This window comes from Arachis stenosperma, chromosome 8 (genome assembly GCF_014773155.1).
Source record: "Arachis stenosperma cultivar V10309 chromosome 8, arast.V10309.gnm1.PFL2, whole genome shotgun sequence".
Lineage (NCBI taxonomy): Eukaryota > Viridiplantae > Streptophyta > Magnoliopsida > Fabales > Fabaceae > Arachis > Arachis stenosperma.
In genome coordinates, this window is record NC_080384.1 from 39,363,291 (window position 1) to 39,387,055 (window position 23,765).

Consider the following 23,765-nt stretch of genomic DNA (forward strand, 5'->3'; position numbering starts at 1 on the left):
CCAATGATGAAGTCATGAGGATAACCCCTCATAGACTTCCATTCTCTAGGCTTTCGGACAGGTGTAGAGCTTTGATGAACTTCTGGTGGTCTCACTATTTCAGTTGCTCGTGCATGCTCAGGAGACAAAATGGAAATGTCTCCTCCAATCTGACGAGACAAAACTGGGTTGACAGATTCTTCATTTTGCACAGATTTGGGATTTTCTTTACTTGTTCCATCTTCTTCACAATCTGAATCATTATCCTTTACAGTACTGGGAATTAAGTTAGAATCACAAAAAGTAACATGTATGGATTTCTCTATGGTTCTATATTCTTTGAGATAAACTCTATATGCCTTGCTTGTGGTGGAATATCCAACAAACATTCCTTCATAGAATTTTGGATCAAATTTTCCAAGGTTTTCCTTATTGTTAAGAACAAAGCATTTGCATCCAAAAACATGAAAGTACTTAAGATTTGGAGGGGTTCCTTTCCATAGCTCATAAGGGGTTTTCTTTAACCCTTTTCTAATGATTGTTCTATTCAAAACATAACATGTTGTGTTCACAGCTTCAGCCCATAAAAATTTAGGAATCTCATTTTCACATAGCATAGCCCTAGTCATTTCTTGAAGGCTTCGATTCCTTCTTTCAACCACCCCATTTTGTTGGGGGGTTCTAGGGCATGAAAAATTATGAGAAATCCCTAAGTCATCACAGAATTTTTCAAAGTCTTGATTTTCAAATTCTCTTCCGTGATCACTTCTCAAATGGGCAATTTTCAAATCCTTTTCATTTTGAATTTTCTTGCAAAGGGTGGAGAAGGCATAAAATGCATCATTCTTATGAGCAAGAAAAAGTACCCAACCAAATATAGAATAATCATCTACCACCACAAGACCATAGTGTTTACCTCCTAAACTTTGAGTTATAGTAGGACCAAAAAGATCAATATGTCACATCTCCAATGGCCTCTTGGTTGAGATTCCATCTTTTGATTTAAAAGAGGATTTTACTTGTTTGCCCAATTGGCAAGCATCACAAGTAAGATCCTTATCAAACTTGATGTTTGGAATTCCTCTAATCAAATTCTTTTTGACTAGCTTAGAAATTTGGTACATGCTAGCATGACCCAACTTTCTATGCCAAAGCCATTTTTTAGATTCAAGAGAGGTAAAGCATGTTACATTTTGTTTCTTTAAATCCTCAAGAGTTAATCCATACACATTGTTGTATCTTTTAGCTTCAAATAGAACATCCCCAGTTTTCTCACAAACAACTAAGCAAACAAAATTCTTAAAAATAACTTCAAAACCCAAATCACATAATTGACTAACACTAAGTAAATTATGTTTCAAGCCATGTACAAGAAGGACATCATTTATACAAGATGATAAATTTTTACCCACTTTTCCAACAGCCACTATTTTTCCTTTTGCATCATCACCGAAAGTGACAACTCCTCCATCATATTCATCAAGCTTTATGAAGAAGGTTGTCTTTCCGGTCATATGCCTAGAGCATCCGCTATCCATGTACCACATATTTTCTTTCTTCTTGGATGCTAGGCATACCTACAAAATAAGCTCAAGTGACCTTAGGTATCCAAATTTTTTTGGATCCTTTCACGTTAAACCATCTCCTATGTCCCAAATCATTGTAATAAAAAACAACCTTGTAAACTTTATCACCAATCATTCTTTCACCAAAGAAACATTGAACTGGAAAATGACCACTTCGGTTACACAACCTACAAAACCTTGGAGTTGTTGTTTTGTTAAAATAGTTGGGATCTTGAAACCTTGTGTCATTGGATGAAGAAGGTTTATCTTTAAAAGAAGGTTTCTCATCAGATTTATAAAATCCCAATCCAGCTTTATCAAAAAGTGGTTTTTGACTAGCCAAGATTTGATTTAGATTTTCAGAACTGAGAGTAAATTTGGCTAAGTCATTTTCAAGATTTTTAACCTTTTCCAGCAACTCTTCATTTTTCTTAAAACAATTTACATATGCAACTACCGAGTGATCACTTTCACAGCTTCTAAGTTGGGCTTTTAACTGCTTATTTTCTTCCACAAGATCACAAGCAGTTTCGGCCTCCCTTAGCTTTTCTTTGAGAAAATCATTTTCAGCTTTAAGAATGAAAATTTGTTGTTCAAGATCTTGATTTTCAGTCAGAAAACATCTTATTTTTTCAGAAAGGTGATCTATCATGAGATGAAGGTCTTCAGTGTCAGGGTTTTGAAAAAATACCTGATCTACATGATTTGCCATGAGACAAGGCTGTGACTTAGTTTCAGATTCTTCATCGCTGTCCGAGTCATTTTCTAAGTCTTCCCATGATGCCATCAGACCCTTCTTCTTTCCTCTTTTTTTCTTCTCCTCCCTTTTTAACTTGGGACAATCAGATTTGTAATGCCCCATTTCCTTGCAATTGAAACAAGTCACTTTGCTAAGGTCTTTCTTCATTTTCCTTGAGCTGCTGCCTTTGCCTTTGAACTTCATCATTTTCCTGAATTTTTTGGCAAACAACACAAATTCATTTTCAGAGGAGTTATCACTGGATTCATCATCCAGAGGGTTAGTTACAGGAGAAAATGCAATTCCTTTCTTTTTTGACTCTTTTTTCAAATAAGTGTTTTCAAAAGCAAGAAGGTTTCCTCTCAAATCATCAAGTGTCATGGAATCAAGATTACTGCTCTCAGAAATAATTAAAGCTTTTGTTTCCCACTCTTTAGTGAGACATCTCAGCACTCTTCTCACAAGCACAGAATCAGAATGTGTTACTCCCATAGCATCCAAGCCAACAGTGATGGTGTTGAACCGTTCAAACAGTTCATCAATGGATTCTCCTTCCTTTATTGTAAACATTTAATATTCCCTGTTTAACATGTCTATCCGAGTCTTCTTTACAATGGTGGTTCCTTTATGAGTGATTTGTAATTTATCCCAGATTTTCTTTGTCGTTGTGCATCGTGATACCCGTCGGTACTCCTCGAAGTTGATAGTACAGTTGAGTAGATTTATGGCCTTGGCATTTAGCTCCACTTTCTTCCTATCTTCTTCGGTCCAGCTTGCTTCTGGTTTAAGAGTGACTACTCCTTCAGCACTTGTGTTAGTAGAAAATTGTGGTCCTTCTAGGATGATCTTCCAAAGCCTGTAGTCTACTGCTTGCACAAAGATCTTCATTCTCTCCTTCCAATAGGTATAGTTTTCCCCATTGAAAAGAGGCGACCTGTTGCTTGATTGCCCTTCTGTGAGATTGTATGATACTAGATTTGAGCCACTGCTTTCTGCCATGAGGATCTTTTCTCCAAGCTGCAAAGCTTGATCTCTTTGAGACCAAGCTCTGATACCAATTGATGGTTTCAGTGGCTAAGAGAAGGGGGGTTGAATCTTAGCCCCTTTTTGCTTGAATACACTTGCTGGACTTAGATGAGACTTTTCTGTTTTTATCTCGTTCCTATCCACGAGACATTTTCATTTTGTCTCGTCACTTGGCACGAGACATTTTTGGATTTTGCTCCTGAACAGTAGAAACAGAAATGAAGTAGGAGAGAAAGAAGATTACACCCAGATATATCCTGGTTCAGCTGCTAAGTGCAATGCAGCCTACATCCAGTCTCCATCACAACAATGATGGAATTTCACTATAATCAACTTGATTACAAACTGTAAAGTGCTAACCCAACTTACAAGGGGATTCCCACATAATCATGAAACACAACATAGATGAACAAAAGAACTCTAAGACATCTATGGCTTTTTCTTTTAATTTTGCACTCTCTGCCTTTTTCCGCTCTATGGCTTTTTCATACAAACTTCACTGTTTGCCTTTTTCCATGAGACTCAAGACATGACAAAATTAAACAGAAAAATTACAAAACAGAATACATTGAAAGAGAAGAAAAACTGCTAGCTTAGGTAGCTCTGAGACTTCTGTGCCTTGCACTCTCAAATCTTACTCCTTGCTCCAAACAGTGGCTGTTCTCTCTTTTTAAAGAAGAGGGAAGCCTCCACACTTGAAGCCAACACCCAAACCAACTTCTTCCTCCTTCAAGAAACAGAACCGGTTCGGCCACATAGAGAGAGAAGAGATAACCTTGCAAAATCCAACATGCAATTACCTCTGGTTCTTTCTTGATCATCACTCTTCATCAATCCGAGCGCTCCATCCTTGGCTTCCCTCCAAGATGGATTTCTGGCCCTTGATGCTTCATGATGATGATGACTTCATCTGCTTCAATCTCTGCCTCAACCATCACTTCGCCACTCTAGCTACTTCCTGTGGTGGTTGAGCAGAATCAAAGACAAGCCATGCTTCAAGAATCCCCCTTGCTGGCCGAATCTTCTTCTTCTTTTTGAGTAAGAGGAGCTCAAGATTACCTCACCAAATCTAACCATATTTGGTGAAAATCTCAGCTACTACATACTTTTATTTTTCTTTTTTGTGCCATCATTGTGATGGTCCTGTAGAGTGTTCTTCCTCCACCTCGGTAGCTCCATTTTGCTTTCATGGTTTTTCTGGTTAATGACCGAAGAAGAGAAAGAGATGGATGAGAGAGAGGAAAGAGAAATTATGAATAGTGGTTAATGAACCAAAAGATAAAGAATAAAAGTGAATTAATTTCCCTTTCTCTTTGCTGACAAGCGTGTAGCTTTGGTGCTTGCAATCAAATCAATTTGTCAATTTCTCTCTCATAGTTCCCATGCAATAAATGATAGTTTAGTGTAATTTGAAATCCAACACATGTTTAAACTTTTGGATCCGTTGAAAGCAATCTTGCTTTCCTCTTCTTTGTTTTCGGATCATGCATGAGGAACTAGTATCACATATAAAATTGGGCTTAGTTACAACAATCATTTAATTTGGCCCAATTTTCTCTTGATTTCAGACCAATCTTCAATGGTCTAGTAACAAGTATTTAAGTTGGGCTTGTTTTATAAAAATTGACCCAAATACCGAAACAAATATTCAGCCATAGGATCAACTTAATTTTTATATTAATGCTGAATAAATTCACACTTGGGCTTGCATCCTATTTAATTTTCGGCCCAAATTAAAAACCTGCATCACAAAATTATTAATTAACATATGTTAAATGAAAATCAAATTAATAATTTTGTAATTAATTATTTTAATAATGTTTGTTCATCATCAAAATTAAATTAGAGTTTTCCAAACTCATCAATCTCCCCCTTGATGACAAACATTATTAAAATTGAAATGGAAAGAAATTTAGAGATTGAGTAAAGAATACTCCCTTTGAATTTGAATTTCTCTCCCTTTCTAAATGTCACATGGCTCCCCCTTAATGTATGCTTATTTTACCAAGAGAAGCACTAACTTGTAACAATTTTGAAATCAAGCTTGAAGTAACAATGTTATTCAACATATTAATTTTGAAATGTTGAATGCTTGATTTATGAGCAGAATTGAATGATATACAAAACTCATTTGTTATCAATAATTTGATTTTCTGCTCAAACTCACAAAAAAAACAAACCAAAATATACGGCTATTATTTTTTGATTACATCATATAATGCGAGTTCAAAATGACATGCAACTCAATAAAACATGCATAAAATAATACCAGAAGCACTAGAACAAAATTTGATGGTTTGTTACAACAAATCAATGAATAAAATTTTTGATAAATGGACAAAAACAATTCCAAATCACTCAAATATGTACAAAATAACATCAGAACGAAGCACAATAACAATATTTTATTGTCTAGTTACAGTTTAAAGAGGACAACAGTAACAATGCAAGTACACCTCAATTCACACAAAATACACCGAAAGACAAATAAAATACACTAAAACACAAACCAAAATACGTGGCTATTTTTTTATTACATCATACAATGTAAGTTCAAAACGACATGCAACTCAATAAAACATGCATAAAATAATACCAGAAGCACTAAAACAAAATTTTATGATTTGTTACAATAAATTGATGAACAAAATTCTTGATAAATGAACAAAATCAGTTGCAAATCACTCAAATATGTACAAAATAATATCAGAAGCACAATAACAATATTTTATTGTCTAGTTATAGCATAAAGAGGATAACATCAACAAAGTACACTGAAACACACACTAAAATATACCGCTATTATTTTTTGATTGCATCATACAATGTGAGTTCAAAAAGACATGCAACTCAATGAAACATGTATAAAATTTTTTCTTCTTTTTTTCTTATTTCTTTCTTTCTTTTCGTTGAATGAATGTATGTCCATTATCTTCCAAGTAATTTTGTAGTATTATATATTTTTTCATCTTCTTTGTTTGATTTTTTTATTCTTGTTAAAAGAGTAAAATAAGAAAAAATTTGAAAAAGTAACATAAGAAGAAAAAGATGAATAAAAAAAAGATAATGATGATGATGATGATGAAAAATAGGAAGAAGCAGCAAAAGATGAGGAGGATGAGGAGGAGGAGGAAGAGTTTTGAATTATACAGAACTTATTAGAATACAAATACACCGAATGTTTTAATAATAACATATAAATAAATGTCTTAGTTTTTACATCGAAATTTTGCTACAAATACATAAAAATATTTTCTTTAATGTTGCAATTTTTCTTCTTCTTCTTTTTCTTATTTCTTTCTTTCTTTTTAATTGAATGAATGTAGGTTCATCATCTTCTTAGTAATTTTGCAGCATTATGTGTTTCTTCTTCTTCTTTGTTTGTTTGCTTTTTATTCTTGTTAAGAGAGTAAAACAATAAGAAATTTAAGAAGGTAAAATAAGAAAAAAAATGAATCAGAAAAAAAGAAGAAGAATATTATGATGATGATGAAAAAGAAGAAGAAGCAGCAAAAGATGAGGAGGAAGAAGAGAAAGAGAAAGAGTTTTGAATTATGCAGAACTTATCAGAATAAAAATATACTGAAATTTCTTAACAATAACACATAAATTTCTTAGTTTTTACACCAAAATTTTGCTACAAACCTCAATTAACTCAGAAATGCACCAAAATTACTTAATGATAGCGACACACAAACTCAGTTTGAAAACAACACACAAAAATGACTGAATTATCAACAAAAACACATCTAAATCAATTTTGGATTAGGCAACGTCATCAATATAACAAAAATCCTACGATAACGATAATAATAATGACGATAGTATAGAAAGAAGACGATGATGACTATAACGATAATGATTATGATGATGAAGATGATGGAGGAGAAGGAGAAAATAGAAGGAGGAAAAGAAATTTCAATGAGAAAAGAAGGAGGAAGAGGAGGAGGATGTGGTGTTGGTGACGACGATAACGAAAGAGAACGTAAATCGAAAACGCTGAAAAATTCGAAAAAGAAAACAAAATGCTTTCGAAAAAGGCAGTTATATACTCGCGCGTTGATTGAAAAATTGGTTAGCTAGTGGCGCGTGAGGTGAATTAGGTTAAAGAGACTTGTATGAACTTGTATGTGTAAATGAGTTGTATGTGGAGAATATTTGAAAAGCAAAATGGAGTCTCCCAATATTTACATGGACTCGTGACTCTTATTTCCGTAGGTTAGTGTGACTAGGAATTCTTAGAGTGAGTGAGTGTATGAATGAATAGAAGTTTCCCTAATTTATTGAAACTAATCGTATTTATAGAGAAAAAATTCTCAACTAATTGGTATAACTTTGGATTTCAAGTAAACTTATACTTCAAATAGTCTTAAACTTCAAATAGATTTGGACTTCAAATAGTCTTGAATTTCAAGTAGTCTTGAATCTCAAGCAAATTTGAACTACAAATAATCTTACAAATAAAGTAACTTGACCACTAAACTTAACCCATTTATATTTTTTCTAACTATAACTATGATGTATTTTATACATATATGATCTTTGACTTTAACTGTTGAATTCTTTCCAATGTTAACCGTTTGTGCCAAAAATTGGGCACAACAGACTTAAAAAAAAAAAAGAAAAAGACAGAGAAGCCCAATTGGGTTTTGCAGAAGCAGGTAGGCACAAAGGATATACTTAACTTGGCATAGTGTTTTAGGGCAAATACGGATTCTCTTCCTTTTTCTTAACCCCAGACCAAACCCCTCTTCTTCATTTCTTCTGCTACTCAAAAAACTCTTTAACTCTCTCTATCTCTCTCTCGGAGACCAGAAAAGATTTCTTTCTAGGGTACAGTGTGGCGAGTGGTGTGTTTGGTAAAGAATAATCGATGATGGAAGTGGAGCCTATGGATTTGCTTCGATCAAATCTTTCCCGCGTTCGCATCCCCGAACCCACCAATCGCATCTTCAAGCATGAATGCTGCCTCTCCTTCGATACCCCCGTAAGCTAAATTCCAAATCAAATTACTATTAGGGTTTTTCTTTTCTTTCCCCCCCCCACCCCTGAATACCAGAGCTTCACTGAGCAAATTTTCTTCTTCTTTGGATTCCTACTGTCTTGGCTCATTTTAGCTGGAAATGGAATCAAAATTAGTTCTTTGATGGATTTTGTTTATTCAAATGATAGGTTATATATAGATATTGTTGTTGTTGTTGAATGTTGGGCAGCACTGTGAGTTGAATTTGATGCATGTTGATTGGTGCTGAATTATTATTTTCTTTTTGAATTCTATTTTTCAGAAGTCAGAGGGTGGGTTGTACATCGACATGTTCACTTTCCTTGCCTTTGGGAAGGACTGTGTGGGTTGGAATTTCGAGAAGACTGGTAACCCTGTTTATTTGCATGTAAAGAAGACTAAGAAACTGGTTCCAGAAGACAGGCCTACCAAGAAACCAACCCGCTTGGCGATAGGTTCGTGAAATGAAAATTAAGCTTGCTCTGATATTCAGTGTTCTGCCGTTTCTTCTGCTGTTTTCTGTGATGAATAAGGGGGCTTTCTACCAGTTTGACAAATTTGCTGTTCTTTTTGTGGATGTATCATCTTTTATATATCTTGTTAATTTGTAGGGGTTGAAGGGGGATTCGACAACAATGAACCCGAATATGAAGAAACTCATAGTATAGTCATTTTACCAAACTATATATCTCTTCCATTCCCATCTGTTGAATTGCCAGAGAAGGTACTTGTTTATGGTTCTTTCTGTCTTTTGTTATGGTGGTGTATTTCTTTTGTATTTTTCTTATTTCGTTAAAAATACTCCAGGTAAGGTTGGCTGCAGATGCTATAGTACTAGCTGAGGGTGCTGAACGGAAGGAGCAGGTTGCAGCTTGGACTGCTGATAAGAAAACAGTTAGTACTTATGCAATGAATTTACAGCAACTTGACAATGGTGTTGTCATCCCTCCGTCTGGTTGGAAATGTGCCAAGTGTGACAAGACGGATAATCTTTGGCTAAATCTGACTGATGGGATGATTCTTTGTGGGAGGCGAAATTGGGATGGAAGTGGTGGAAACAACCATGCTGTTGAGCATTACAATGAGACAGGCTACCCTCTTGCTGTAAAGCTCGGGACTATCACTGCTGATTTGGAAGCAGCAGGTGATGCCCTACAGCATATTGTGCTTTGACATTCTTATAGTCCTAGTAGTTTCAATGATTTACTTGTATTGCCTGATTCACTTTGCAATCATGAAGGGTTACCATTGCCCACATGATCATTATGTTGACAAACTTCATTGTTTTGCTGTAATGTTGGTTTTAAATAAGTAATGTGAAGGAGAGGCTAGTTGTTTTTTTTTTTCTTTATTTTTTTTGTTTTCACATTCGGTGCTAATTATGGATAATGTATTTTGGCAGCTCAGACGTTTACTCATATCCAGAGGACAACAGCGTCTTAGACCCACATCTAGCACAGCATCTGGCCTTTTTTGGCATTGACTTCTCATCACTACAAAAGGTTAATTCTTTCTCTTGTGTTGATAACTTGATATATTCCTGATGGTACTTGAATTCCGTGGCATTTTTTCACCCGAACTTATGACTGTGCCCTTTGACCATCTTTTAAAAGAAAATGTTTCATTGTGCAAATATATGCCGATTGCTTGTCAAGCTTCTTCCCCTTCTAAGCATTAGGTTAATGTGAGTATTGTTGGATGTTTATGCATTGGACATGATGTCACATAAGAGTTTGAATGTTACATGTTATCTAATTGCCAATTTATTATATTCAGACTGAAATGACGACCGCCGAAAGAGAACTTGATCACAATACCAATTTCGATTGGAATCGGATCCAAGAAAGCGGAGAGGAAAAGGAACCAATTTTTGGACCTGGATACACGGGATTGGTCAATCTTGGCAACAGGTAGAGTAGGCCTGTTTGACTCTTGGTTGCTACAGTGTACTACTTTATCTGCTTTCTACTTTACTCATTTTTATTTCTTTCAGTTGTTACTTGGCAGCAACTATGCAAGTTGTGTTCACAACAAGATCATTCTGTTCAAGGTCGGTTCGTGTCTTGTATATTTTTGCCGCCTTCAAATTGTTTGAACCGTATTTGCAATTTCGCAGTTGCTTCAATATCTTATATCTGGTATGATTGTGTGGCAGGTACTATATAAACCAAAGTCTGAAAAAGGCATTTGAGACGGCTCCTGCTGATCCAACCGTCGACTTGAATATGCAACTGTAAGTAACTAGATTGTTGTAATTTATTAGAAATCTGTTGCAATCTCTTTTCTAAATCAGTATGTGCTTTGTGTCTTAATTCTTGGAACAACTTTGGCACTGCATCTGGGGATCTTTTGTTTATAATATACTATTATACTTCTCGGATGGTAAACATGGATTTGGGTATTAATTACACATGTCATTCTCTCTTCTTAATAAAGCAAAAGGTTATAAATAATGAATAGCTTCTTCAAAACAGAGTTATCTTCCCATACAAAAATCTTCAAAAGAAAAGTATAATAATGGTTCTTGTCTTACTCCAGGACAAAACTGGCCCATGGTCTACTATCTGGCAAATATTCTATGCCAGTCTATGAGGTGCGTAACCATCAATACATTTCTGTTGAAGATATGTTCAGATATGTTCTTGTTCTTAATATCACCTTCTTTCCTCCAGAATGATGACAATTCAAGCATTGATGCCACAACTAAGACTCCAGTAATTTCTCTATCTCTTTGATGACTACGATTTCTAGTCAGCTTTCGTCATCATGAATACTTAAAATTTTTAATTGATCAGTTTCCTCTGCGGGCAGTGTATTTTTCTAGGATTATTTTCACTACTAGTTTTTGTCAATGGGATCCATCCTCCCCCCCCCCCTGTGTCTTTCTTTTTTAATGCGCATTAATCAGAATTTTTTATTTGTTTCATCTTATTGTTTTTAATTTTGATTAGTTTTTTCTTTCCTGTTGTCTCTGGTTTCCCCTCTGCAATATACTAAAACATTAGAAACAGGAAGGGATACCTCCACGAATGTTCAAGTCTGTGATTGCTGCCAGTCATCCTGAATTTTCATCTATGCGGCAACAGGTATTTTTATTCCCTTAACATGAATCAATAGTATAAAAAGTGTGTTATTATGTTGTTGGAGATGTCCATAGTTATTTATGAACTTGCATTGAAATCTAATTTTAGTATTTTATGCTATATATATATGAACCTTAGAATGTATCTTCCTCTCATCACAAGGCACTAGAAGATGGGAAGTAGATATGTTTTACTTGCAATTGTTATGATGAATTTTGCGTCTTATAATTAATTTTGGCCTATTACTAGCGCTAAAACTGACAACTTAAGGACTTCTGTTTGAAAATAATTTGTTCCTTCTATTTTCGATATACTAAATTTTTTCCATCTAGGGACATTTATTATGCTATCTTCTTACAGTTTGTTTCCAACATATTGTTAGGATGCTTTAGAATTTTTCCTTCATTTTCTCGATCAAGTTGAAAGATCTAATGCTGGGAAAGCTGAACTAGATCCTGCAAAGTGTTTCAAGTTTGGTATTGAAGATCGAATCTTGTGTTCATCTGGAAAAGTTGCATATAATAAAAGACAAGACTACATTCTATCTCTTAATATCCCATTGCACGAAGCAACTAATAAAGGTGGTTTTTCAAATCATAAGCCTGGACTTAAAGGGGAATTATTTAGATCTAATATCTAGTGCTTTTGTTTCTTCGAGAATTGCAGAAGAAATGGAATTATTTCGCAAATTGAAAGCAGAGAAGCTTTCTGAAGGGAAGGATGTGTAAGTCCAGATTCTCAGGAATCTTGCTATTTCCTATTTGCTTATATAGGTTTTTCTAATGATATTTTTTCCAATAGGTCGGCCGAAGAGATTGTACGTCCAAGAGTTCCTTTAGAAGCTTGCCTTAGAAACTTCTCAGCTCCAGAGGAGATACATGATTTTTACAGCACTGCCTTAAAAGCAAAGACAACAGCATTGAAGTGAGCATTCAATAAAATTTAGCTTATATTACAATGACATGCATGTTGGTTCATATAGGATAGAACATAGAAGTTACATATGGTATTTCATGGCTCCTTGGCTTCATGAGAAATTTAATCTGTTATCCTCATTTGTGCTGGGTAGCTAAAAATATGCATTGGTTGGTATATTTTGTTGCTGTCCTAAGTAGTGGTGGTGTTATTATTAATAGTACATTGGAAGTAATTTTGCTTCTGAAACTCTTGATCTGCAGGACAGCTGGTTTCACATCATTCCCTGATTACCTTGTGTTACATATGAGGAAATTTGTCATGGAGGAGGGATGGGTGCCCAAAAAGCTTGGTAATTCTTCTATCAAGATGTCATTAATGCACTTTGCTTAGTATTATTTTTCAAAGAATTTCATATTACTAATAACTTGTTTTCTTTCAGATGTGTACATAGATGTTCCTGATATCATAGATATTAATCATATGCGTAGCAAAGGTCATCACCCAGGGGAAGAACTGTTACCAGATGCGGGTATGTGACTTTTTAAGTAGATAATAGATATTTGATTTCAGAGAAACATGCTTGTGTCAACTAAACTATGTTGGGATTAATCAGTCTGGATATGTATTCTATATATGGTTATTTATCCATTCTGTCGCATCAATGGGTTGTTTACCATGTCAAGTTTTCATTTTTGAATGAGTTGCTTGTATTGTGTAATATGTTCTCTATTAGAATTCCGTGTTGGTTACTTGGTATTCGAAGATGGTATTTAAGTTAACTAACCACATCTGCATCATGTTGCACAGAACCCATTGACGAGGATTCAAACCAACCTTCCGCCAATGAAGACATTGTGGCACAGCTGGTTTCTATGGGTTTTAACCAGCTTCATTGTCAGAAGGCAGCTATTAACACCTTAAATGCTGGAGTAGAGGAGGCAATGAATTGGTTACTATCTCACATGGATGATCCAGGTTTCTATTTTGCTTTCCTTTGTCATGCGAATCAATTACTTTTAGCTGATCTTGTGGTTGCTTTTCGTTGTAAACCTAATATTCAGGGGATAATGGTAATTTTTTTCTATTAATTAGATATTGACAGCCCTATTTCAAAAGGGAACAGCTCTGACAACGTTGATCAATCAAAAGTGGACATACTCATTTCTTTTGGATTTGAAGATCATGTTGCTCGAAAAGCATTGAAGGCATCGGTAATTATTCTATGATGTTTTCCTCTCCCCGTTGTTGGATTTTGTTGGGTGAGTTCGTCCAGACAGTCTTTGAACTGGTAACACCTGCCTTGTAGGGTGAAGACATTGAGAAGGCAACAGAGTGGATATTCAGCAATCCCGATGCATCAGTTTCTAGTATGGATGCTAGTGCATCAAACACAACCTCTGCTTCAAATGATGTTGGCTTGTCAGATGGAGGAGGAAGTAAGTTATTACCTTTTTCAATTACTTTGTTTTGGTATATGCTGTAATTGTCATTGCCCTATGGTGTGATACTTCATCCTACTTCTCTGCTCATATTCCATTATTTTTCATTTAAGTGTTCATGTTGGTTTTAATCAATTTTTGGGTACCTTTGGCTTTTCACAGAATATCGACTTATAGGAATTGTCAGCCACATGGGAACCTCGACACATTGTGGTCACTATGTAGCTCACATTTTGAAAGAAGGTAGATGGGTTATTTTCAATGACGCCAAGGTTGCGGTTTCGGTCAATCCTCCCAAGGACATGGGCTATCTATATTTTTTCGAGAGGATTGATGGTTGAATTAGATACTGTTTTTTTGATCACATGTTTGAACTTGTGATGATGAACATTTCATCTGTAAAGAGGATGATAGAATGGCACAAACCAGCTACCTACACTACATACCTTTCTTGGTGGCATGGTAAACACTCATCTTTGGCTGTACCTTTCTTGGTGGCATGGTAAACACTCATCTTTGGCTGTACCATTATTTTTTGGGTCTGCCAGTTGTGCTTCCATTCTGTGAGAACTAGACCGAACGTTCATACCTTTCTCAGATTATGGAAATGGACTGTTTAGAAATTGAATAGCAAAGTGTTATTTGATGAGTTTATGCATGAGAATGTTTCTCTTAACGGCTAGATTGTGTTTCACATTATATCCCGGCAAGTACTTCTTAGTGTAGAAGTTGAATGGAAGTTTAAGAGAATGCTTTTAGGATAAAGATAGACCACACTGCATCTAATATATTTAAAGATGGGACGACACTATTTTTAAATTTCAGAGAACTTTAAATATAGTGTTACGAGGAACATATCGTAGGACTCGGCTTTCAGGTGAATACGAGTGATGTGGCAATTTTACGTTGATGTGTCAGCTGAGAGTTGTTATATGTTAGTGATATGGTAGCATATAGTTGCAACGTCAATATCTCTGTCAAGTGTGTTAACTTTCAAAGTATAATTGAAACATTAGAATAAAATTAAAATAAAACATTTGAGAGATAAATGATATACTTTATTTCTTATTCATGTTATGTTTTAATTTAAGACACGTGAAACATGAAGTGGATTTTATTGGGAACTTTAACAGAGAAAAAAGGAGGGGGAGTCAAAGCTTTGAAACAGTTTAGTAGATGCGTAGACGGAAGAAGTTGTAGACTGTTGTGATGATGATTTATGAGTGTATGTGTTTCTATGTTCCACAATTCGCTTTTTCTCTTCACTTTCAAATTCCAATTATGTGGTCCCTCCCAAATATGGAAATGCATCCAGAATAACTAGTCTTTAGAGTTCCTTCTTCACCAATTATTTATACCCCAATTTCTTTCCATACAAGACTCGCAAAAATCTATACACGAATTCATAAATCTAAACTATTTACGAGATTATTGTTCATTACATATTTGCAACATGCAAGAAACCTAGAGTTGGATGTGACCACACTATGGTAAGCTTAATTAATTAACCGTGTTCATCGATGACTTATTATCCACAATAGGCCAATAATGTCATATACTTTTAAAAATCGGTAATACTATATGACCAAATCATTGATTTTAGTAACCAAGTTTAATTAAGTTGGTTAAATAATTTAAGAATTGATAATAAAAAATTTTAATTGAAGAAGAACAAAATAGAAGAAACATAAGAAAAACAAAAAAATATACTTGATTAAATGTAGATACAAAAATAATTTATTCACCTAGTATTTTTTTTTAAAAAAAATAATCTAAATAAAGTTATGATTCTCTTGATTAGCTATCTCTAAGGGATGGAGCAATGTTCACACATTGTTTGATTAGTTAATTAATGCATGGTACATGCTCACTAGGACTTGCCTAACTTTTGAACAATTTGAATTATAAACTAATTAATCAAGCTATCCATATATATATGCTTTGTTGTGTGGACGAAATCTCAAATCCTCAAAGGATGAAAATCTTCTGTCCCATCAATTATGTTCTGCCAGTTGCCAATTGAAATGTATGTTTATTTATTTCTATAGTTGCCTTACATTTTTTATTTTAATAAAGTATAATTTTTTACCTATGTTCAATTATGCATGTGTATCTATATTATGTATCTGACTAGAAAACATTGTGATTGGTGGACACAAAAGATAATATAGAGCTTGTTTCATGTAACAAAACACTTGGTAGATGTAATTATATATATATATATATATATATATATATATATATATATATATATATATTTCTTTAATTAGATACCAAAGGAGTAATAATCTAACATGAGTTCTGTGACACGGAAAAAGATCCTCTCTAGTTTTTTTAACAATTGATAGAATCCAGTGTGATCTATCACCTTTGATTCTATGAGTGGGACCAGAAATAAATAAGAGAGAGAGCGCAATGAATGGTTAGATTGAACACTGGATACCATCCAGTTTTTTTCTCACTGGAGAGGATCCACTCCCCTGTGACACAGCGTGCCATTTTGGGTTTAAATTTTTTGGGTTATTAAAATTAAGTAAATGTGATATTATATTTTATATAGTTAGTTACGAATCTTGCAAGATAATAATAATAATAAATCATCTAGTAAATAATAAATTCATGAGTGTTATAAAAAAGAACCTTCAAAAAGTCTTAAAACTGAACTAAACAAATGTAAAGTATTGACAAAACTAATAATAATAATAATAATCAGCATATTACAGCACAACTTGCAATGATAAAACTGAGTTCAATGCAATCACAAAAGTCCAGAGTTATTCAATCCGTTTGATATATTATATTTATACATCAACATGTTGCTTCCATAACTGTCCCTTTCATCTTCGGTGGTTGTTGTCCCATTGACAAATGTTGTTGAAGATGATGAATTCAAATTACTGGGGCTAGAAGATGAAGCTGTAGAAGAGGATAACATTGAGTTCATCAAATTGAAATTAGCCATAATCCCTTCACTACACAAAATCTGATTATTTTCCAGCAAGGAAGGAAAACCTTGTTGATTAGCCATGTAACCGCCACCATTATAGTGCCACAAATTTGGTAATGTATTTTGATGGCTAAAAGGGGTAGAAATTGAAGGGATTTGAGGCTCTAATTTTGATTTCATGTTTTGGGTTTCCACATGAAAATTATTAGCACAAGGTTGGTTTGGTTGGAAGGCTTGGCTAGGGTTAAGGTGCATTTGATTTTGCAATAATAGAGGGCTAATAGTACCAAGTTGGTTTTGTTGATTTAAAATGTTGTCATTGTTTCTGCTTTGATACGATAGAAGAGATGCAAGCAAACTTAGGACTTGGCTTGGATTATTTGCAACACTTGATGATCCAATACCAAAGAGGCTAATAGGGTAATAATTATTATTAATTTGGGGTGAATTATTATTGTTATTGTATAAGGTTGAGCTTAGAATTGAAGAGAGTTGAAGAACATCAAGGCGTGGTGTATGAGTAATTGGATCAATCCCCATCTTCAACAATTTCTTCTTGATGTGAGTGTTCCAATAATTCTTAATCTCATTATCTGTTCTTCCAGGTAAATTAGCAGCAATTGTAGACCACCTAATAAGCATTACACAAAAAAGTTTAGTTTAATTATAAATAATGCTGTTCAAATTAAGTTAAGCATGTATAATTGACTTTGAAGAGTACTGTATATGAAATGAATTTTAATTCTTTACACAATTGAAAAGTCTATGAATTAGTTGGCAATAATTCTGTACATTACATGTGCAAATTCAAAAAGGTTCTTCTTTAATATAATTTATACATAGACTTATTAAAAATGAAGGATAACATTATTTAGGTGATGCTAGGTTTGATTTAATAATCTTACTTGTTTCCCAAAACAGTGTGTAACTGGATGATAATTTCTTCTTCTTCAAATGAGAATCTTCCTCTTTTTATATCAGGCCTCAAGTAATTAGCCCACCTTAGCCGGCAACTCTTTCCACATCTCTTTAATCCTATATATTAAACATGTTCAACATTGTTAAATCATTACAAATATATTCATGTTAAGTATATACATAAATGTATAATACCTTATTATCTAACACACCTACACTTATATAACTAAGATGATTATTAATTAAATTAAAGTACCTGCATTCTTAGGAAGGGTTCGCCACTTGCCATGTCCATGTTTCTGAATGTAATCAATGAGTTTTTGATCTTCCTCCGGAGTCCATGGACCCTTCTTCAATCCACTATTATTGTTCTTTTCACTAGAACAAGACTTGGCCATGATGATTAATTACTTAATTAAGTTAAAAAACAAATATTATGAACACTTGTTGTAAGGAGATAAAGGATCTACTACTTACAAGCAATAATAAGGAGTAGGAAATAAATAAGAAAGCATAGAATATATATATAAATAGTTAGAGAAAGGGAGAAGAAGAAGGATGAGAAAGCAATGTAAGGAACATAATCTAAGTCAATGGGATTCGGTACCGTCCTTTGTTCATTACTTAGGAGACGTGTCTTACTGTAAAGAATAAAAAATACATTTTATGAGAAATTAAATTAAAGCATCTTATAGCCTTATATTCACTGTATATATATATATGTATGTGTCACCCTGTCATGTAACTCTTTTCTCTAACACCATCTCACCACAAAATTAATGTAACCCTAGCTAGCTAGCTACCATGCTAGCTCAATAATATTATTGCTACGTATACGTAAATAAATAATATTATCGTCATATTTATTATATATATAAAAAATAATAAAACTATATATGTGTACATTATTCCATGTTTTTCAATAAAACTTTTTGAATGTCAATTATGTTAACTCGTTGTTAACCCCCTCAATATTATATATTTAATCATTTTCATGATTCTCTATTAGTAAGTAATAGTAATAATAATAAAAATAAAATGTTCAAAGGGCAAACCTGTAATTCCGGTAAGTAATTTGATTTTCTTAAGTGATTAACATCAAAATGACTAATTTGGACCAATGATTTAAAAATTATTTGCTGGCTTTTGTCTCAACTCTTGAAAGCATGCATGTGCTTCCATATCACAAACACTACAGTTATCCACATCAACAGTTTAGTACACAAAAAACTTTGAAAAGAGTTCAACGTATACAATATGCTGAAGACTTGTGTACATTGTCTTCATGTGAAGCTGGAAATTAAAAATCATTAGATAATATTCATAGTTGTTAAGTATTAATTTTATATGAAGATAACTTATGTAAATTTTTATCATACAATATATATATATTGTATTTGTTATAAATTTTACACATTATTAATAAGTTTTATATTTTCATAAATTATACTAAATTAAAAATATTAGTGATTCGTTCGTATTGGGGTGGTCAAGCTATAGCAATTTCGATTAGGGTATCGTCAAAAAAGGGAGGGAGAGCTATATATTGGTCAGGATTGAACACCGCGACAGAAATACTTACAAAAGATATTCCAATACTCATTAAGTCAATAAGGAGTTTTAGTGAATATATTAAGCGAATATAAAATTAAGAATAGAATATGATCTTTAGTCGAGGTTGTGTATTTAACTTTATAAATGATGTTTTGTTCGTCAGTTACAGATAGATCCGTAATTCTGAGTCAGCTATCGTATTCTGATTTAAATGATCAGATTTTGTTGATTATGTCTCTCTTTTTAAATAGTCGGGTCCAGATTTATTGTTCCGTTCCGAGTTTTTCGAGTAATCGAGGTATAGGTTATGTATCAATTAGTATAAAATTTTTCTACATGAATAATGGATTAAAATTAAAAGAAACACATACATATCCAATAATTCTACCAATAATGAAAATAAAGTTTGATAAATAAACACATGACATGTGGCACCATAGACATGCAAGACATATTGCGACGTTATTCCACAACTGACGCAGATACAGACGGCGCTACAGTGATCGCCTCTGATCTGTTCTGGTCAAAAGTCAACATATATATATATCTTCATTTTTTCATTTAATTTGTTTACAAAGTATGTAGCATATATAGTATGTAAAATAACTGGCCTTAGCTGTTATGGAAGGTTCTTACTATGTTCATCAATAGCCAACAGTGTCACACGGCAAAACAAATGTTGAGAGATACTATTTCTAAACGAACTAAAACAGTGAAAATTGCTTCCAATTATAAATGTTTTGACTTCAATATTTTTTATTCTCACATGTGACCAAATAGACCATTGGTCTCACTTCAACATTATACGGTAAAATTATCTTATCATATATCTGTATAGACTTTAATATTACTATTACATGTTCCGTTAGTTTCACGCAAGGATTCAATAATATGTTTTTGTTTTAACAAGTACATGATTCTTATTTAAAAATATTATTGGTGTTAGATAAAGGTCTATAATAATTATTTATACACACAATTCAAAAGCTACTAATAATAACTAATATATAATATGAATATATTTCCATCAAATGTAGACTAATGATGATTAATATGGAAAATATGGGAAATGATGTGTATAATTAAGTAGCTTTCATATCAATTTTTTTACACATAATTTTGAATTTTGGTTATGACAAACCATATAACAAGGGTCTAAGTGATAGGTGAAAATTACAAGAAAGACAAAATTTGATTCTTTTCCATCGCTGTTATTTGACCTTCTTCTTCATAGTTATACTAGTATATCCTAAACCCTAATTATTTATAGTAAATTTACCTGTTTTGCCATACATGTTCTTTCGTGTGGAAAACTTGTTCATGCTGCCTCATTGAATTTCAGAGAACAAGAAAATGAGTGGTGTTTGTGATGGTACTCTGGGCTAATTAAGAGACCACAATTGAAAATTAACTTTCACTTCAACCCATGAAGAACACATGAAAGTTGTTGAAAAAGGGTTTTGATTTTTATTAAACAATGTTCAATTTTAAGCATGATTTCTTTTAGTATCAACGGAAATGATCTCATGATGATCAATGACTTTAAAGTCCTCTCTTTTTTTCTTTTTAAAACATATACATATGTTACCTCTTTTTTCTTATTTCAGAAATTATTGCTATCAAAGTCTTGAGTTGAAAAATAGTTGTTATTTAATAATCTTTTCAAATAAACTAATGATGACTTTAAATTTGGCGAATATTAATATTCTCTGAAAAATTAAAAAAGTGCATTGCTCTTTAAATTCTAAAAGTCTTAACTATAAATTCTATCTTCTAAATTTTAAATTTCAATTATTGATATAAAATATAATAAATTAAAGATTAAAAATTATTTAATTAACAAATAATACAACACTCTTTATTTGACAAAGAATGTTTAAGGATTAGCCTTTAAACTTAGATAATTACATATTTGAAGAATAATATTTAATTTTGTACAAGTCGCAACCCTTTTAATCATATATTTTGGCAGATTATTTATGTTTTAATAATCACCCCTAGCAGGATTGAAGTACTTAACCCGAATTAGCGTAACATAATCTCTCTTTGACCGAAGAACTAACTCTATTTTTGAAAAGCCATCTCCATATATATATAGTCCATTTCGTTGAATTAATAGCATACTAGACTTGCCTGTAATGGTTGAAAATGAAACGGAAAATGCTGCGATAAACTATTTAATTTGAGACCTTAATTTCAAATTTCACAGCTTTTGATAACCCAATTAGGAACTAAAGTTCGAGGAAAGGGTTGAAAATATATACGTGAAAAATGTCTTAGTTGCATGCATTAGATATATTAAAATAAAAGTTACAATTGGAAAACATCATGAAACTCATAAAACATAAATTTTACGTGGACCAATCATGAAGGCATTATTACTTGGAATAATTGAAAACGACAAAGTAAGAGTTGCAATTTATTAATGAGTACTACGTAGTCAACTGATAATTTCAAAGCTTGAATATCATTGATGGGCTTTCACATACATCATATAGTTTTCCTAACAAACTTAACATTCATGGAATAAATGACCAAATACCCATTAAAAATGAAAATGCTGACAATTATATTCATAATATATCGAAACTAACTTTATATCCATTGAAGATGCGGTCTGTGTGATAGAAATATTCTGCGTTGGTTTGACACCAGCTTTGTGCTTACGAATTTGGGGGGTTTGGAGTGCCACGTAGGCTCGTATAAGCACGAAATTGGTCTCAAACCAAGACAGGATATTTCTATCACACGGACCGCATCTTCAATAGGTACAAAGTTAGTTTTGGTCTACTATAAATACAATTGTCAGCGTTTTCATCTTTCATAGATACATTTGGTCATTTATTCAACATTCATGATATAATAAAAAAGATATATATACATTTATAAATGTATCAAATTATATAATATTATATTAATAAAAATAATTATTTTAAAAATCGATTGTGATTACATAAATATATATAATATTTTATATATATTATTAATGCATTAAAATTAAATTTTTATATATATATAAATTAAAAAAAATTATGTTGGTTTACAATTTTACTACTTTAATTAGAGAAAAATCTCAATTACTTTACTTTTATAATTTTTATTGATTTAAAATTATTGCTCCTTGTAGCAGAAAAAAGACCACATTAAATGTTGTAAACTAGCTACAGCTTTATCAACTGCTGTCTAAATCTTCGCAATGTACTAGCGATGACAATGCGCAAATGGACGACAATATAATTTTATGATTATTGTTAAGTAGTTAAAAAAACATCGTTGCAAAAATTCTATTTTGTTACAGTGAAAAATTAATTTTTATTAGTTAATAATATTAACCAATTTCTTTTTTTAATGTAAATTAAAGTTACTTTTTTTAACTTTTATTTTTTGACCGATTTAGAATTTAAGATTTAAGACGGAAAGGGTTTGTTTGGGTGAGCTTTTAAAAAAGATTTTTTTTTAAGTTATCTTTTTTTAAAAGATCTTATAGAGAAGTAAAAGTAATTTTATGTTTGGATATCTTATGTAAAAAGGTCTTTTTATCTATCAATTATGTTTGGGCATAATAATATAAAAGTACTTTTTTGTTTATTTATTACATGAAAAAATATTTTTTTAAAGAAAAAAGATCTTTTAAAAAAAATGTAAATTACAGCTTCTCAAAAAAGATCTTTTTTTTTTATTTTACTAGTGCTTTTACTTTTACTACTAAAAATTTGTCAAACACGTTAAAAAATAAAAAAGATCTTTTTTCATTAAAAAAAATTTTTTTTAATAAAATAATGACACCCAAACATACACTTAAGGTTTAAGGTGGTTGGTAGTGATGATCAATAATAAAAGGTAAAGTAATGTGAGGAGGAAGAAAAAATGTGAATAAAGATGGATAAAAGGATAATTTAAAAAACTTAGTTGATATTGGCTAAAAAATAGTTGACTCTAAAGGTGAATAAAATGAGAGCTGATATAACTTGAAGATCCGATCCGATTTTTATAGATAATATCCAATCGACTAGGCTAAGGATATTATTCGATGTGATCCGGAGATTCTATCCGATTTAAAAATAAAATATATATTATTTGTTAGTTGTGTTATTTTTCTTTTAAACGAAAAAATAGTGTATTTATTAAAAAGAAAAGTTAAAAACAAGATTTATTTTTAAATTGAAATGCCTTAATATGTGAACATCACTAGTTTACTCTTTTGTTTGATTCTTTTTATCTTTAATATTTTTAATTTTTTAAAAATTATTTTTAACGTTATGTTTTATTTTATTTTATTTTTAATATTTAAAATAATTTTAATTTTATTCTTATACATTATTAAACTCTTAGTTAATTTTTTAAGCCAAATGACAGAGTGAAAAAGAGGAAGGCATGGATATAGCGAGAGTAAATGGTGGAGGTAGGGGTACGGTGGCAAGAGAGGACATCGAGATAGAGGCACGAACCATGGAAGGGAGGCGCAACAAATTAAAGAGTGGCGGGGGATAGGTGTTGGGTGGGACGATAAAGTTCAGGTTTAGATAGAGAGATGAGAGAGAGGGGAAAAACTCAGTGGGGTAGGACTAGAAAATCACATCAGCAGTAAGGATTTT

At 32.5% G+C, this 23,765-nt stretch overlaps 2 protein-coding genes across 2 annotated transcripts; one reads left to right on the top strand and one right to left on the bottom strand.

The window, feature by feature from the left end:
• Positions 1-8,013: 8,013 nt before the first annotated feature.
• LOC130944793 (ubiquitin carboxyl-terminal hydrolase 14) lies at positions 8,014-14,538 on the top strand. The gene is made up of 20 exons (XM_057873329.1): positions 8,014-8,296; positions 8,595-8,766; positions 8,923-9,035; positions 9,119-9,455; positions 9,719-9,813; positions 10,088-10,221; positions 10,305-10,361; positions 10,467-10,544; positions 10,850-10,904; positions 10,984-11,025; positions 11,317-11,397; positions 11,777-11,975; positions 12,061-12,118; positions 12,196-12,318; positions 12,573-12,661; positions 12,752-12,841; positions 13,120-13,287; positions 13,405-13,523; positions 13,619-13,748; positions 13,914-14,538. Exons 1-20 carry the CDS (start codon positions 8,183-8,185, stop codon positions 14,090-14,092), a joined length of 2,433 nt encoding a protein of 810 aa, XP_057729312.1. The 5' UTR covers positions 8,014-8,182; the 3' UTR covers positions 14,093-14,538.
• A 1,971-nt stretch (positions 14,539-16,509) lies between these two features.
• LOC130946429 (transcription factor MYB74) lies at positions 16,510-18,073 on the bottom strand. The gene is made up of 3 exons (XM_057875182.1): positions 17,873-18,073; positions 17,604-17,733; positions 16,510-17,329 (listed from the first exon to the last, which is right to left on the bottom strand). Exons 1-3 carry the CDS (start codon positions 18,012-18,014, stop codon positions 16,510-16,512), a joined length of 1,092 nt encoding a protein of 363 aa, XP_057731165.1. The 5' UTR covers positions 18,015-18,073.
• Between the last annotated feature and the right edge of the window lie 5,692 nt (positions 18,074-23,765).

Bases quoted from the DNA above. Each gene is read 5' to 3' on its own strand.
- LOC130944793 (XM_057873329.1), top strand. From the start codon at position 8,183: ATGATGGAAGTGGAGCCTATGGATTTGCTTCGATCAAATCTTTCCCGC. The intron at 10,362-10,466 runs GTCGGTTCGTGT...ATTGTGTGGCAG, and splicing joins ACAAGATCATTCTGTTCAAG to GTACTATATAAACCAAAGTC. The intron at 11,026-11,316 runs GTAATTTCTCTA...CTAAAACATTAG, and splicing joins ATGCCACAACTAAGACTCCA to AAACAGGAAGGGATACCTCC.
- LOC130946429 (XM_057875182.1), bottom strand. From the start codon at position 18,014: ATGGCCAAGTCTTGTTCTAGTGAAAAGAACAATAATAGTGGATTGAAG. The intron at 17,734-17,872 runs GTACTTTAATTT...TTTAATATATAG, and splicing joins AACCCTTCCTAAGAATGCAG to GATTAAAGAGATGTGGAAAG. The intron at 17,330-17,603 runs GTAAGATTATTA...AATGCTTATTAG, and splicing joins CACACTGTTTTGGGAAACAA to GTGGTCTACAATTGCTGCTA.